General features: G+C 54.9%; 1 protein-coding gene across 1 annotated transcript in view; it reads right to left on the reverse strand.

The window, feature by feature from the left end:
• The window catches only part of CROCC (ciliary rootlet coiled-coil, rootletin), a 46,462-nt gene extending 42,303 nt beyond the window's left edge, over positions 1–4,159 (reverse strand). Inside the window, exons 1-2 of the mRNA XM_067567575.1 lie at positions 4,103–4,159; positions 2,695–2,846 (exon numbers count right to left, since the gene is read on the reverse strand). Coding sequence (XP_067423676.1) covers positions 2,695–2,829 — 135 coding nt within the window. The 5' untranslated portion in view covers positions 2,830–2,846; positions 4,103–4,159. The remainder of the gene's footprint in view (positions 1–2,694; positions 2,847–4,102) is intronic.
• Positions 4,160–17,509: the final 13,350 nt, after the last annotated feature.

The raw sequence follows: 17,509 nt of genomic DNA on the forward strand, positions 1-17,509 counted from the left end.
GCCGGTCACGCCAAAGGGAACGAACGTTTGCCCCGCTGTCTGTCTTCCCACAGCCTTGCAGTAGTGGTGCCAATTGGGGGGCGGACTGGGGGGAGGTTTGCTCAAACTTCCATGGACCCTGGCACCAGGGTACTGACCCCCTTTAAGCAGTGGTCCCGTACCAAACCAGTGCGTCTGTGGCCCGAGCATCGCTCCAGCTGCGTGGTCACCACACGCTGACATTTGACCCGGCCACCCCGCCATGCAGCTGGAGGGGCAGCCGGGCTAAATGGCGCCGCGACCCAGTGCATGGAGCCTCGGTTCTGAGAGGCGTCCGCCGAGGACTTGACTCCTAGCAGCACCGCTCATGCAGTGTTTGAGTAACAGAGAGGGGAGAGGCCAGGGTCCCACGGGAGGAGGCAGGACAAGGGACCATAACAGGGTCCTTGGCAGGTGGAACTGGAATTCTCCCCCCCTCCCCCATGCCCTCAAGAAATCTCTGAATTGGTGCCACTGCTTTGTACCAACCTCACTTCCACACCATCCCTCTGTCTCCTCTCCTTCGCTACCCCCTGCCGTCAACCGCCTCTCCAGCCCACCCCAGGGCCAGCCAAGGATTGCCCACCAAGGGGCCCTGCACCTTGTGCTTTTCACCCAGATTTTTTACTGCACTCAGAGAAATCCGGCAACAAAACTTCCATTCAAGCAGCCTGACGGGCGGGAGTCGGGAGTGGGAGACTCTCTCTGTCCCAGCTCCCCCCTGCAGGGAGTTCGCGGTGGCAGGGTGGCACAAAGGGCGCGATTCAGAGCGAAGGTTCAGCTTCGGCTGTAGTTGCCGGTTTGAAATCAGACACTCAGTGTCCCTGGAAGGGCCTTTTCTGTGCTCTAAGCCCAGCAGCCTGCCCGGCTGTGCTGGGAACGGGTCAATACCTCACCCCCAAGGTGAGTGCCAAGGACACTCCCCAGCTGCTACCCCAACCACTAGCCACCAGGCCTTTCATTTCCTTTTGGGCAAGTCCGAGCAGGCCCTGGTCACATTCCTTGCAAAAACATGCCCAGACAGGCCCGGGATCCTGGCGTGGACAAGAACACACACAGCTTCTTCGCTCGGAAACAGCCAAGCTGGGCATTCCACTGGGGCACTGCCCCGGACGTGCCGCTGCACACGGGAAACACGGCACGTGCATCAGGGGTGCCAGTTTTGGTCAGGCGTCTTCCTGGAGGTTTCATCCCGTGACATAATCTTTCAGTAAAGACTCATCTTTAATTGTTGGAGATTCCAGGACAATCCTGGGAGGTTGGAACCCTAAGTGCATGACGGGCTCCAGCCCAGGAGAGACGTGTGAACATTCGACCCCGTGAGCACCTCCATGCAGGAGAGTGGAGACTTTCCACTCAGCAGGAGTTCGAGATCAGCTGGGCGTGCAAGCACACGGCCCCCCACCAAGTCAGGAGCAGCCAAAACCACTGCAACAATGTGCATTTGTGGAGAAGCACCAAAGAGGAGTCATCTCTCCCCTCAGCATTTATTGGCATGGGCCGAGTTTAAATGCCGCACACAGGCACTAGAAGCTGGAACTCAGCTGCCATGTACCCCGTGATCCAGCATAGGATGTGGAGTCAAAGGAGCACGACTGCCTGAGGGCAGCATTTCTCTGCTCCTAACCAGATCTCAGGGCTCAGCTGGTTTAAATGTGTTTATGCAGCAGCGTTGGGTTCCGAGCACCCCGAGATGTTCCGAGCACCCCGGCCAGGGAAGAGTCCCAAAGTGACGGGGATCCCGACACCACGTTGCCAACCCCACGAGACCAAACACCAAACCAAAGTGAACCCGGGAGATTTGCTTCCAAACCAGAACACACGGGGCCCCCGGCACCACTGCATGGTCCTCCTGCACATGCGCCGTCACGGCACCATCACCGCCGGTGCAGAAGGCCAAAGAGAGTACGCGGCTCCCAGGAAACCCTGTGGGGAGGGGGGTTGTTTCTTCTGGCTCAGCCACCTTGCTGTACCGTATTAAGGAGGGCCCGGACTCAAAGCTCTCTCTTGTTTTAGGCACGATGACTAGAGCTGGGCAAATAACAGATTGTTCGGTGCACCGGCAATTCCAAAAAAAAGGGGGGTGTTTTAGAGTCATTTTGGGTCATCTGAAAACCAAGATTTTTCAAAATGTTTGGCAAATCGAAAAGTCGGGAAAAACCGGTTGTGGGTCGAATGAAGAAAGGTGGCCTTTCGCCAGTGAGCATTTCCCTGTCACGTGTTCGTAATAAAATTCGAGGCCGTTTCAAAATGAGAAGTTGAAAATTTTGTTTAGTTTCGAAAGGACGTTTGGACTTTTTCAGAATCATCCCCCCCCCCCCCCCCCCCCCCCCACACACACACACACACACACACACACACACACACACTTCAGCCAAAGGACTCTGGTGAAAACAAGGGGAATCTGCAGAACGTTTCAGCTGACCTCAATCTTAACTTTTTTGGGGGGGAGGCAAAAAACCATTGATGAAAAGCTTCGCCCAGCTCCAGTGACGACCCCCTCCCACCCATTGCTGGGCCCCATTTCCAGCACACAGGGTTTCTACCTGAGGACACAGCTGAGTGGGAGCTACCGCAGTACATCCTATGGTGCCTGTCTGAACACAGACCCTGGGGGTCGCATCCACCCCCATCAGGATAGGAATGCCCCCCCAGGAGGTTGATTCTCACACCTACCCTCTCGCTGATGGCATTGTATTTGATGGCCAGCTCATCACGCTCTGCCCGGCTCTGTGCCAGCAGGTCCTCGACACGGGACAGCTCCTGCTGCAGGATACGGTTCTCCTCCTGGAGGGAGAGCAGCGACGACATCTCCCCAGGACTGGCTGCTGTGGGGAGAAGAGCAAGAGGCATAGCAGAGCGGGGCAGAAGGTGCGGCTGGGGGCTCACGCCCCAGAGCCACAGAGAGGCGGCTGCTTGGGAAAGAAGCTAGCCCTGTGGTTTTCCTGCCAGGGGTTCAGATCACCCCAGTTTAAGGCCATGACATCAACAATACCAGTGACTGTGGCCATATGGGTGACCACCCACGTTCCACGTGACACACCCATCGGTGCCACAGAGCGAGACAGGACCAGCCCAGCCCTGCCCTCTCCCTACTGAGCCCGGGGCAGCATCACAACAGGAATTGCAAGGGAGCCCTCAAACACAACACACAACACTAGACGGCAAGCCCTTCGTGGCGAGACAGAGGCAGGACCGAACACAGAGGAGATTCTTAATTGAGGCTGATGGACACAGAGGGACCTTGGGGTCCACGAGATGAGAAGAAAGCGGGGCCCATTGGAGGGGGGGTTATCAAATGAGGTACGAGGCAGCCGTAGCTCCTGGGTCCAAACACCTCCCTGGGCTGCACTGCTCTGCTGCTTTATTCAGTGGCCACCTTTGGCAGTGGACGTCCCCAGGGTCGTGGGGATTCTCCATCAGTTCTGGGCACTGAAAAGGCTAATCCAGCTGTCCTCAGTGGCCCAGCTCTGGCCCGGTTTGGTGACCAGATGGCAAGTGTGAAAAACCAGGACAGGAGGTGGGGGGTAATAGGCGCCTATATAAGACAAATCCCGAATATCAGGATTGTCCCGATAAAACCAGGACATGTGCTCGCCCTAGGTGCCCCCCCCCCCCCCACAGTAAGGGAGGCTTTGGGGGAGGGGGCACAAGCCTTCAAGCACACCGGTGTTGCACGTGACATTCACCATTGCCTGGGGGATGGGGAATCCAGGCCCCAGCATGCAATGCGGCTGGCTTGCTCGGATCCAGACGGAGCATTGCACACCGGGGTCTCGTCTCTGCAAGCTGCTGCTGCATATCGCAAAGCCAGCCGCACGCCACCACGTCCAGGCTGGGTCCTGAGGCTCCTGGCAAGCTACCAGTGCAGTCATCAGGTGGGCACAGCCCGGGCCTCCCTACTCGGCAAGGGCCGGTAGCCGAGAACCCAGGGAGAAGCCGCTCCTTGGTGGCTGTGGTTTAGCGTGGCAGGGCAGAACCCACGCACTGCCACAGTCCAAGGCTCAGCCCAGGGGGGCACGGCCAGGAACTGGTGACCACTGGAGAAGAGAAACGGCCGGGGGCAGGACTGCCACAACCCTACCTGGGCTATCCTGCTCCGACAGATTCTCGGCGACGATCTCTCGGATCCGGGCGGGCAGGCGGGTGGCTGGCGCGTCCTCGGAGCTGCCCCGGATGGTGAGGCTCTTCCCCTCCCCTGAGGTCAGCACGCTGCTCTCCAGCTTCTGCTGGACGCAAACACAGCAGGCTGGGCTCAGGGGCCAGGCCCACTGACATGGCGCTCGGTCACTCGTTTCCCCTACAGACAGGAGCTCCCCCAGGAGATCGCCATAGCCTGTACGGCCTCCTCCCGGCCCTTCGTGGCCCTGTGCACCCTGGCAAATGCCTTCACCAGCCTAAATAACCCACCTTGCACCTTCCTGGGGCTGCGGCTCATGCTCCCCATTATCCATCCGCATTACCCAGATGGACATACTGGGGAGGCTGCTCAGACACCAGTCAGTCAATCAGGACACAATGCAATGCCCGGCCGACCTTCCTAACCAGCCGTGGCTGGGACACAGGGACTCACGGGCTGTGGTGAGGCCACTGACAGGAGGTTGGGATGCTCGAGACTCCGTCTAGTTAGACCCTAGCTGGACTGCACCTAGGTCCACAGAAACGTCACAGGCAAAGCCAACATGGAACCAGTGGATTAGCATCCAACCTGCCACCTGGGTTCAAATCCTGCATGGCTGGTGGGTTTCATCCTATCGCACATCCACCTACCGTGCAAACTCAGTGCCTGCACCGAGCCTGCAATGGCCTGAGATGGCGGGAGGCGGGAGACAGAGGTGAGGGAGGGCCAGCAAGAACAGAGGTGGGCATGAGGGAGGTTACACAGCACCTGGCCGCTCTACGCGTCCTTTGCGTTCCTAAGAACCAAATTCACCCCGAACGGGAAAGGAAAGAAATGTCACCAGGAGCTAGGAAAAGGAAATATTGGGGGGAGGTGGAAATTTAGGGGCCCCGAGACCCAAAAGGCTAGTGGAAGAGATCAGCAGCCCCACAACCGGACTCAGCCAAGGACAAATAAAGAAACCGGTTCCACTGGACTCTGTGACGTCCCACCAAAATCCCAGGCAACACCCAGGCCCTGCAGGCCGCCAGCCACTCCGGGTTCCATTTTTCACCCTCATTTGCTTAGAAGTGGCAGCCTTTTCCCAGGGAGGATGGACAGTACCTCTGGGGCCCTGGTCACCACCTGCCTGTCCTGGGTTCAGATCACCCGGGGGAAAGCCCACTTCAGGCTCCTGGGTCATTTTCCCTTCACTTGTCACCAGCAAGGCCAATGGTGGTTTTGTTTCAGATGCAGCGGGACTAACCCACCTTTCCCCTGGGGAGAGTGACGGGGAAGGACAGACCCAGAAAAGCGTTCGATTGTCACTGGACTTTTACTGCCAGCCCCAACCAACGGGGCTCCAGCTCCCAGCCCTGAGGAAAACCATCCTCACGCCCTGTCACTCGCTCTCTAGTGCCGGGCTCAGCGCCCTGGAGGCTGAAGTCCTCAAGCAGGGCCTGATCCAAAGCCCATGGAGGTTGACAATGGGTCAGGCCCTGACTCCACAGAGCAGGGTCCATCACGGGCAGGGCAAGTTCCCAGCGCAGCACCCTCGATGTGCCACGTGGAAAGGCCTCCTCTGGGGCGAGCTGGGGCCATGCAACAGTCCATCCTTGGCCTCACCGCACAGACAAAGGGGGCTAAGGGGAGAGAGGTTTTCTTGGGGCATGGAAATCTGAGCATTAGGGACCAGCCCATTCGCTTTACACAGGTCACTGCACAACCAGCAGGATGGAAGCGACTTCCTTTCACTCCCAGCCCAGTTCAGACCCAAATCAAGAGCCTGGAGATAAAAGGCTCTTGGTTCCATTACCAGGCCCCAGCCCCCCCACTTACCCTAGGAGGAGCCTGGGTTTGGACCCAAGCTACTCAGGGGTGCACCTCAGAGCTGTGGCGCCCCCAGAACCCATGAATGGGTGAAGCACTTTGCAAACACCCTCTAGGTGCAAGTTCCCCGAGAAGCCCTTGCAAACACTGTCCTGATCCCTCCATGCCCGTCCCTGCCAGGCTATATAAACAGGCATTACTTTCCCGCTGGCTCATCTGACAGCCAGGGCCTATGTCCTGGACCACCCCTGAGCACTCCACAACATCTTCCAGAGAGACTCTCCACGGCCCAGAACGGATCGGACACGGAGTCGGACCCACCCCTGGCTCTGAAGCTGGGTGCTCTGCCGCTCTCCTTTAAGGGGGTACACACGGTGCCGAATACAAAGCAGAACAGGCAGGTGCCAGCCTCTGCACTCACTTCATGCTGCCCAGGGTTTTACAGGTGACCTGCAAAGGGGGGCAGAAATTTGGGGTTGTGCCCTCTGGGGCTCGTTCTCATTTTCTAATAGGTGGTTGAGACCTGTCCGGGTCCCCCTCCTCCCCCCTGGTGTTTCTATCACAGAAGGTGAGTTCTTGGCTGCCCTGTTCCTGCTGGGGAACGCTCCGGATTAGGGATTACCGGCTTGAAACCGGAGCAACCAGGTGCTTCCTTCAAAACCACCGAAGAACTCAAACGCCGGACACGGGGGGGACAGAGGCTCCAGGCCAGATTCAAACGCACCCGGGCTCTCCAGTACCGGACTGAGACGGTCCCCGCGGATTCTCCCGCTGCTCGAGCAAACACCGGGGAAGCGAAGCATCCTGCTCCCGGTGCAGGACGAAGAGGGGGAGAAAAGGAAAACAGCCTTTCCAGCGTCACATCCAGAGCAGGGCAGCCTCCATCCCGGCAAGCGGTGTTTGCAAGGCGGCCCCAGGACTGGACAAGCCCCGCCGGTACCCGACAGCCAAGGCAGAGGGGAAGGGGAGGGTTTGAATATACCAGGGACCTGATCCTCCTCCCCTCTACCCCCGTGTACAGCGGGAGCAGCCCCGATGAAACCCGTGCACCCAGACCAGTGTGAAACCGGTCTGAAACCGGAGTCGGAGGCGGGCGGGAAAAGGGCCGGGAGCTCCGGGCTGGCGTTAGCCCCCGGCTGCAGACGGAGGCGAGCCGGAGCCGTGGGTCCGTCCCACGCCGCTTGCCCGGCGCTTGACGGCCGGTCCGGTCCCGGAGAGTCTCCGCGCGGGGCTGGGAGCAGAGCCAGGGGCGCCCGCTGCCCCCTCGCCGCCCCGGGCTGCCCCGGGACCCAGTCCGGGCGAGCTCCGGGAGAGCGAAGCGAGCCCACCCACCTGGATCACAGCCTCCAGCCGCAGCTCCGCGTCCGCCGCGCACTCGGGGATGCTCATGGGCCGGGGGGGGGGGGTCCCCGGGAGATCCGAGAGTCCCCCCGGGAGATCCGAGAGCCCCCCCGGGAGATCCGAGAGCCCCCCACCAGCCGGCCCCGGGCAGCGCCTCCTCCGCCGAGCCCTTCCCAGGCTCAGCCTGCGACCTTCTGCATCCGCATCCCGCTCGGGTCGCACGCCACCGATTCGGATTAAATCCGCTGCATCCCCCCCTCCCCGCCCCTTGCGGGTGACCAACGGGCAGGGAGGCCCAGGAGGCGAGGCGGCCTTGGCGTTATCCCTCCCCTTCCTGGAGATTTCATTCATCCACATCCTCCCCCTGCGCCGCCCGCGGTCCTAAAGCCGCCCCGACGGGCGTCAAGTCAGAATCGGGCCCTGCCCGGCTGCCTCCACATCTCCCGGTGTGAGCCCGGCCGGGTTCCCGCTGCGGGGCCGGCGGCTCCAGCCACAGCAAGGAGGAGCCGGAGCCTGGCCTGCTTGGAGGAGGAGGGAGGGGAGCTACCTTGACAGGTGCCCACATCAGCAGAGATGTTAAACCAGCCTTGTAAGCCCCAGTGTAGACAAGGGGAGAGGGTCTGCTGAGGCCAGGAATGTAAGATGCAGACAGGGAGCGGGTGGACATTTCTGGGGGGATAGAGAACGTGCAGCTCCCCATTGCTAACAGCAGCAATCTGGGAAGGGTTATTCAACCCCAGCATCAGGCCCATCTCTACCTCTTAACCCAGTGTGGAGGGCAGATCATCCCATATCTCTCCCCATCCCCGGAGGGCTATGGAACCTTCTTCTGCGGTATCTGCCCCTGTCCATTATCAGAGACAGGATACCGGGCTAGCTGGGCCTTGGTTCTGGTCCAGTCCAGCACTTCCAGTGTTACCTGCTCGCCGCGAACTCCTTTAAAGATGAGTTAACTTGCTAACATCTCTTAAAATCATCTGTCACCTGGCCTGGGCTTGGCGCCCAGACCCCGCGGTGCACGGCGGAGAAGTGGCACGGTCTGGTTTTCCCTGGCTGCAATAAAGTGGAGGAGCCTGTGCATCCCATGCTGTTTATTGCACTACCCCCTGCCCGGCACCCGGCACTTTCACTGCTTTGCTTTTTTCACACAAGGCCTAGGGGACAAGACGCAGACAGACACGCACGGAGAAGCAGCAGCTAAATAAAAAAACCGCTGAATAAATTTTAAAAATAGCCTTCTCCCTTTAGCAATCACATTTAGAATCAGGGCATGGAGGGGACACGACACTTGCCCATTAACTAGTGCAAAACAGCTCAACATAATCTGTCACCAACATCCTAATCTGAAAGCAAACCCCGGTGCTCTAGGACCCAGGTGTAGCATGCTTTGGAGGAGAGGGGGGAGGATCAAGCCAATGCAGGAGAGAGGTAGTTGGTGCTTCGCCCAACCCCCAAGCAACCATCACTATGACAACGTCAAACCTCCATTGTCAGGGTAATACAAATGTGTGCAAACTCCAGTGAAGAATCCCAGATTCCTTTTCCCGCCTTTCCAGACCTTGCTGGAGCGTTAGCAGAACAAGGCCCTTTGATTTCAGTTTCTATTTTGCTTAAGCTCTCCTGGTAACGTATCAGTCTTTATTACACAAATTAAACAACAGGTGAAAATCAGTGCGAAAAATCCACCGTTTTCAGGGTAAAGATCAGAGTTCCTATTGGGAGGACAGTAAAAAAGCAACGAATAGAAAAAAAGGTAAGGATATTGGAAATAAAAGCAGTTTAATGCTGTGGTTTATGTCACAAATTGCACACTGACAGTATGTCCACATACGCACACACACGATGTATCTCCGCTACAGTGCCTTACTGGAACAGCCAGCCTGGCTTTTAATGCTGCAACTAACTTCTTAGTAACACGACCACCTTCGCCTAACGTAAGGGATTGGATTTTCCTAACATCCTCTGTATTTTCATGTACTTGAGTGGTCCCAAATTCAGCTGTCAATCCGTACAAACTGAACAATAGCTATTGTAAAATCTGGAAATATTTCCATAAAAAAACCAGTAACAACTGAAAATGAAAGGCCTTAAGTAGAAGCAAAGGTTGGAAGAGGCCAGTGTTCCCATGAGGTCATCCTTGGAGAGATTAGGCTGGTGAGATAGATGTCTTCCCACACATAAAAATATTTTCATCTTAAAATCAGCCTGAGAGAACCTCATACAAATACGCTGAGACTGAACGATGAAGAAATTAACAGCTGCAGCTCACCCCAGAAATCCTGCTGCCTCTGCACTAGAATTTGGGACACTGCTAGCACTACCTACAGTGCCTGCTCTGCACTTCGGTGACCCTTTAGAAACACCTACGACAGCCAAACCGGCTCCTGAACTGAGTGCTCAGATCTGAAACGCCCCAGATATCATGGGAGAAACGGCAGACGCTGGATTTGAAACCCCTAAATCCAAAGGCTGTGCAGAGTGCTTTGGTCCTAGATCAGATCTCAGGGCAGAAGATCCCTGATTTCTAGATCCAACTGGCTTACAGTCTAAGAGGTGGAAATCTCACGAGAACGGCGGCTAAGCCAAGACTTCTGCCATTTGAGAGATGTGGCCGATGGGCTTTTCAAAGCCACAGGATTTTCTCACCACAGAGTCCTGGCCTTAAATGACGAAAGGATCAGGTACCCCTGCAGCTAACAACAGAGTCCCACTGAAAGTCAGTAAGGGCAGCCGGGGTTAGAACTCTTCACGAGCAGATACACAGCCAGCCGAACTGGGCAGAGTCAGGCCACGTCAACACTAAAGCGGCACAGACGGGCTGCTGTGGCGTTGATGCTTCCCACATCAATGAAATAGGTTTTTCTGTCGACGTGGTTATGTAGGAATCCTTCCGTCCAACTCACTGTGTCTACAATGGAAGTTAGGTTGACCTCACTATGGCTGCAAAATTTTTCACAGTCTTGAATGACGTCGCTTGGTCAATCTATTTTAAGATGTAGCCCAGGCCTCAGTAAAATCTACATCCCGTGTGACATGAAAATAAAGAGGATGAGACGACTGATTTTCACTGGCCTTGACTTGGCCATCCTTCTTATTATATGATTTGTATTACAGTGGTGCTCCGATCAAAACCAGGGCCATATAGCGCAGTGTACTGCACAAACGACACCAATCAGCTTGCAATCCTGCACTAAAAATCAGCACACAGAACCACGCCGAAGTCACCTGGGTGGGCAAATTGCAGGCTCAGGGCTCAATTTCAGACAAGATGCAGAACGTGCATGTGGCAGACAGACTTTGTGCTCAGTTTACAAAGGGGGAAAAAAATCCCCCTAACTGTGATCTCTGTAGCATCACCCTGGACTCACAGTCAAGCTGGGCTCTCCTCAGGCATCCCCAGGCGTAAAACAACTTCAGGTCCCATTCTCCCTTCGCCCAGCCCTGTGCCAGGCCCACTGCTTTCAGTGGGCTCGTGCAACGGAACTGATCGGAACTCGGCAAACAACTATCCTGACAACGCACCAGGAACAATAGACTCCAGCTGCCCCCTCTGGCAGCCGCATGGCCTCCTGCAGGAAAACGGGAGTAAAAACATATGCAAGTGTCTAACGAGTGGAGCTGACGCGCACAGGGTCAAGTGGATGGGGGCCGTGTCTCCAGACTCACTTTTTGGAGTAGACCCTTATGGAAAAGCAGGGCTGTGCGCTCCAGGTACCCAAGGTACCCAAGCAGGATCTCTTATACATGCATGGAGGACTTAGCCTTCCTAAGCCAGTTCAGCCCTTTGGTTCCACAGTGTTGCATGCCCCATAAAAAACCTACGATAGAACGGAGCCAGTCTGTGCACTGGGATCCTCAACCAGGTCTAATCTACACGCAGGGGATCGGGACCACCCTCCATCCACCAGCATCCTGGCCCAGCACCGGTTCCAGGCTTATCCAGAGCACACTGAAAGCCCCATCTGTGCTGGGGTCTAACAGCAGAACCACACATGCCATTATGAAACGTATGCTACATAGCAAACATTTCACCAGGGCTGCTGTCGGCTTCCTTTAGTACCATGCTTAGCCCCCGTCTACACTACTCAGTTTCACTGCCCCAGAGGGCTGACAGTCCAAGCGTAAGTCAAGAGACAACAGGTGGATACAGCAGACTGGGGGAGTACAACGAAACAGTGAGAGAACGCTGATCAGCATGACAGGCTGTCATCCTGGGTAAGTTTTCAGTGCAGCTTCCCCATGTGAAAGCTGTTTCCACCGAGTTATCTTTTCATTGTTAATCGCATGGAGACACTTCATTAATATTACTGGGTTTCCTTAAATGGTTTTGCAGGGACATTCTGCCCCTGTAGAAAGCACAGCTCGGGGAAGGGATCAAACACAGTTAGAGCATATTTGCCTTCTGCGAATCGCCTGGAATCGCCCCCATTAGCATGATCCCTGAACCTGTGTGGGGCCCTATTAACTCCCAAGAGGCTCTGGGGTTGCTAGATCCAGGCATCAATGAGAACAGGTTTACTCTGGGCAGGGATGGTCTTTTTGTTCTGGGTTTGTACAGCACCTGGCACACTTGGGTGCTGGTCCACGACTGGGGCTCCACGAGTGATGAAGGAGAAGAGGGGAGCCACGGCCGTGTTTCACAATTGTGTTTAACCATGGGAGGGGTTGAAGCGGAGATGTGGCCCGGCAGCCTGATATGTTTCCTGGAGAAATAATACGAGTGCCGGGGGAGGCCAAAATGCCCAGCTCTGCGGCGAGAGAGCTCAGCCTGCTGAACTCTGAATCCTCCCACCCCACCGACAGCCCGGCTAGTGACCCACAGACTCGGCACAAGGGGGCCTGGACCGGGGTTGGGACCTCGTGGTGCTGCCCTCATGTCAATCCGTTTCATCCCATTCCCTCCGTCAGTGGCGTGTGGAACAAAATGGATCATTTCGCTCCCATGATCAAAACCTGAATCACCTTCACCCTGCGGGTCACACGCTGCCGGCTGGAAGCTAGCTGTACTGCACACCAGACAGGATGGAAGGAGACCGCGTCCCAGGTGCTTACTTTTCTCAGCGTTAAACAAAGGCTCACCTTGCAAGCACGCCTGAAATTCAATCCATTCTCACCACACAGCAGATCCCCAGAGCTGGAAAGGCCTCGGTAATTGGACTAGGTTCAGGCTGGCGATTGGATGCTACACTGCAGATTTAAAGTGGTTCAATCCTCCTGAGCCTGTGTCAACACCTAAATGAACTTCTCCTCCCCCATTTCCATCCCACGCTTGGCAAACTGCCACACACATCATGCACTAGGCAGATATTAGCAGCGGGATGCTCCTGCTAGAAGAGCTGTCTGACAAAGCACTGGGCCCTTCCTACCTAACTGTATCCTTCCTCTCTAAGGAGCCCAGGGGACCTACCAGACTTCCTGGCATTTCCCCTTTCCAGGGAGATCCCTATAGGGGTGGAGCTGTTAGTTGGTTACAAACAATGGATGCCAGGAACGTAGCCAGTTTTCCTGCTTGTTAATCTTCTGTTCACATCATAACTTTTACTACCGCGTTTGTTATGCAAAGCTATTCAGCCAATGGTTGTTACGAACACCCGGCAGCACCGGTAAAGATGCTCAGGTGCTCTGGAGTCACTATTTGGTTTCTCATTTGATATTCAGCATTGGCTGTTTGAGCTGTATGGCTGGTGAGCGAAGGCACATGGTAGATCCTGTCCCTCCGATTTCATGACATTTCAATTATCATCTGCATTCCCCTTCCGCTCTAACCACGTTTAGTTTCTCGATTAAACGCATCTCAGCGACATGCCCAGAATTCAGGGCTCACAAACATTTGCACCAGTAAAACCCTCCAGCAAGATATTAACATTTGGGATGCAAACTGTGCTTTTCACTTTACAAAGCTGGGTCAGTGTAAGTGTCATCTGTGCTATACCTAGGAGGTCACTAAGTCACAGCTGTGTAGAACATGAGCCTGGTTATACAGCCAGGCAGTGGCAGATTGTTATAGAAATGTAAATGTTCACCTGCAAGCACTGGAGAAAACTTAAAACAATATACAGGAATCATTTCATACATTGCAGAAATGCAGCCATCTCTGGGGCGGACTGTGGCAGATATTTGACAGACCACAGTAACACTATAAAACAGCATAGGAAAGGAAGTTTATAATAATTTATTCCTTGGAGGATTTAAGGAGCATGTACTTGAATTTATTTGAAATTCACTAGCTTTAAAAAAATGCAGGTTCCTTATAGAAAAAAATCGGAAGTTTTGTTTTGTTTTTAATCTGTTTTCAGCAAGTGCCTAAATGCCGTTTTCTGCTCCATCACCGATGCTCACACAGCCTTGTCCAGGAAGAGAGAGCACCGAGGCCTGAGAGCAGCACTATTAAAGATGCTCAGGCCCCACTCCCATCCTCTCTCCCCAGACCTGCCGGACGTCAGCATTGCAGAGATGCAGAACCCAGCATTAACCTGGGATCTGCAGACGCGTCCCCTCGCTCCACCACAAGCTTTCATTGCTCCGGACCTGCCCCTTCTCTGGCTGCCACTGACCTCAAGCTCCATGCAGCGGGCTGGGGAGTAAAGCAGGAGCCTCCCTTAGCCATTGCACTGGCTCTGTGGAGGAAAAGAAGGAACTCTCTTGGCCGCAAACTCAAACTGCAGCAGCTCTGGTGCTGTGTTTTTTGGCAAGCACCCAGCTGGGGAAGAGCATAATAGCGAACTCCCTTCCCTGCCCCAAGGAGTTTACAATCTAAATACATGTGTTCTTTTAAGCCCTGATCCTGCAGTCTCAGAGCCACTGGCCAGGACGGTGTGAAAGTGAATAGGGCTCTGCACAGGTTTAGGGATCTGTGCTAGCAGATGCAATTCCAGGATGTGGCAGCAGAAACCCGAAGTGCTACAGAAATGCTCCCTGCTGAGACAGGAAGTGAAACTAACGATCAATCAAACAGTGAAACTTGCTAAGCGAGAAGCCCAAAGAGAGAGAGAACTCTTGCAGAGTTGGCTCTAATCTTGTTTACTGCCAGCCCTCTCAGGTGTTACTTGAGAACAATACGTGACCCATTCTCAGAAAAAACGGGGGTCCAGGCTAACCACATTAGACTTTGGCCAGGACATTAGCACTAATGAGCAGAGCTTGCAAGAAAAGAAAAGAAAAGAAAAAGCAACACTGGCTTTTTAATACACTGGTAAAACAGCCACGCAGACTGAGAGCGGGGCAGCAGTAACTCAGAGCGCAGAGCACCACCTAGAGAATGGCCACGGCTGTGTCTTGGAAGTCTCCCAGCCAACTTTTGACCCATGCCTGGCCCTGCTTAGTTTGTGAGAGCACACAGCATCCCAGCACCAGGAGGCACGGCCGAGAGATACATAAACCCCAGCTTGCTTTGCCTGGGCGAGCGGACTGCACAACGGTTTTCTAGTGGCAGTGCCACTAACAGGTGCCAGCGACTGTGAAAACGATGGTGCAGACTAGGCTCAAGCATGAGTTTCATGCTATGGGGTTGAAGCCCCCTGAGGCCAGTCTCCCCTAGTACTTACACCACTGCTAGGAGCAGTACAGTTTCAACCGTATACAATTTTATAGTGTAAACGCAGCCTCTTAGTGGTGAACTAAGATTGACTTTGGTTCTGTATTTTCATTTCTTTTATTTTAGCAATTGCTGGAGGTGTTTGGTCAGGGACACATTTCTGCACAATAGCCAGAGTGAGATGCACTAATAAAATCCTTGCTATTGCTGGAAAACCCTTCCTCATATGCCTCTGCTACACGTGAACTTGCAAGAACCCCAGCTGCCACACGGTCCAGCTGCTGGACGCTTGTACGCACGGTTCACGCACATAGTCACCTCTGGATTTCACAGAAAGGAGATGGACAGCCTGACCAGTTTTCCTTCCACAGAGCTGGATTAGAGCCACTCTCCTCCCCAGCATTATGTTTAGCTGGGGGGCCAACCCAGCAGAAAACAGAAGGCCAGTTGTCGTTAGCGAGGTCTGATCCTGGAGGAGACGTGTTAATAGCGAGAGATGGAAGAGCAGCAGCAGGAAGGGCAATGGGAAGTTAAACTCCCTAAGGAATTCCTCCACTCTGTCTCCAAAGCACCTCTTTCCCAGCCCGTTCCCTGAGCACCTGTTCAGGAGGTGGAGGGAAGCAGAGCTGGATTTAACTCCTCATTCACCAGCAGGATGGCCCCTGCTCCCACCACAGCCACTGAGTGAAATCAGCGTCAAACTGCACGTTCTCCTTCCACCGTGGCAGCACTGAACAGCGGGGCGATGCCGTACTCACCTGCAGCGCTCGCTCCGATCCAGTCAGGTTGCTCTAGGACTTGCTGGAGTGTTGCTCACTCTCCCAGGGCTGGTTACCATAGAGCTCAGCACATGCTGCCAGCACTGTCCGATATCCAGGTTACCGCTCTTTTGTGGGACAAGGTCACTGCCTGTCCCAGCAGGGCCACGCTCCCCTTTCATGCATCTTGGTAACCAGGTCCCAGCAGCCCAGCCGCTTTCCCACCACACAACTCAGCCTGTCGTCATGCGCGCTGCCCTCTCTAAGCTCATTAGCTGCCAGGGGTTATCGCTCCCCGGGAGGGCTGGTAAACAAACCGGCCTGCCCAGTCAGTGACACGCTGCTGTGCAAATCCTGGAAAGACCCGGCTGCCCGTTTTTTTCCACCGTGAAGGATTTCTCCCTCCGCAGATGGCTTGGATGGCCTGGCCAGCGCTACCGATTATGATCACAGCTGGGATTAAACACCTGTGAGTAACGGTCCGGATGCTCGCTGCTTTAACTGATTTCAGTTCTCAGGAAACCTGCCCGACCTCCATTCCTCAGTCACTGTTCTTTTGCCCTGGCCCACCCAGCCCCTCTCCCTCTGCCAAGGAAGGAGTCAAATCCACTCGGAAGACTCACAAGTTATAATTTTCTAACTATGCCCCGGCTCATTCCTTATTGGCTGGGTGAGAGGGAAGCCTTGCCCCGCCCTCTCCACACAGGGCCAGGTCCCAGGCCTGAAAGCTACAGGTGTGGGATTCCTTCCACATGCTGCTTCTGCCCAGGATCCATTCCACTCCCCCCCTATTTTGTGCCTCTGACCACCCCAAACTCTTCCAGGGCCACCCCATGTAAATGGGGAGGGATGACCCCTGGGCAGTACTGCCCTTACGGGGAGCCTGCCCGGTCACATGGACCACTCCCCGTTCACAAAGTTCACACATATGCCTCTGCAGAGTCAGGGCCCAGACCGTGGCTATGTGTATTGTGGAGCCTGCAGCAGTTTTGGGCACCGGGAAAATCGTTTTCACTTCCAGTGCAAAAGAGGGACACGAGCCTAGAGACGGTGCACGTGGTCAAACAGAATCACTGTGGGATCCCACAGCTCCAGGATTCTGCCAACTCTTTTCCCTTCCCCAACATTAGAAAGTGGCCTTTCCCGTCTCGCTTTATTAGCCACTTAATACAGCAGCAGATTATCAGCAAGCGGAGATCAGGGCAGGGCAAACAGATGGGGTGGAGGATTTGCTTGTCCTATCAGGCCAGACCAGGGGTTCCTCACACACTAGCTCTTTGAAAGCCCTCTGAACACAATGGGACACTTTCCAGCTCATGCCCTGAGGAGGCTCTGACCTCTCCCCAGCAGGAGATGCCAGCCAGCCGACACCAGAAAACAGAAGGAACACGTTTTTTCCAAAGTTCCCATCTGTGCAGGATTCTTGCTCCTGCTCTTAGCTCCCTGGCAAGAGACAGGTGGAACTGCCCTCACTCTGAGGGAGGACTGACTCTTGAGGGCAATGGTAGCAGGGTAGGGCATAAGGAAGATCTACACTACTGGCCATCACGTGGTGCCCCATGGAAACACTGCACTCTGAATGTTCCACCCAACTCATCCTTTTCACCATCACAGGAGACCACCTCACCAGCCATCACTCCAGCTTTTCACCAGATCCCACCACCCTGTCAGGTTATCTGGACCCTCCATGGCAGTCGGATCCTGTGTGGTTGCGCTACATGTTAAGGCCATTGTTATTCGGCACAGTTCTACTGTGCCTTCCCCCCCACCCTCAGACCTTTGGCAACTGCCTTAGTATTTCAGTGCATATACTTCTGGTGCCAAACTGCATCCTTTTCTATCAAGGAAGCAGGGGATAACTCCCTACAACCACAGCAGAGCCTGTCTAAACAAGTCAGATAACTCTGCAAAAGAAACAGGAATCAGACC

Source organism: Emydura macquarii, unplaced genomic scaffold (genome assembly GCF_026122565.2).
Source record: "Emydura macquarii macquarii isolate MOO-44397 ecotype Brisbane River unplaced genomic scaffold, CSIRO-AGI_Emac_v2 contig_2768, whole genome shotgun sequence".
Classification (NCBI taxonomy): domain Eukaryota; kingdom Metazoa; phylum Chordata; order Testudines; family Chelidae; genus Emydura; species Emydura macquarii.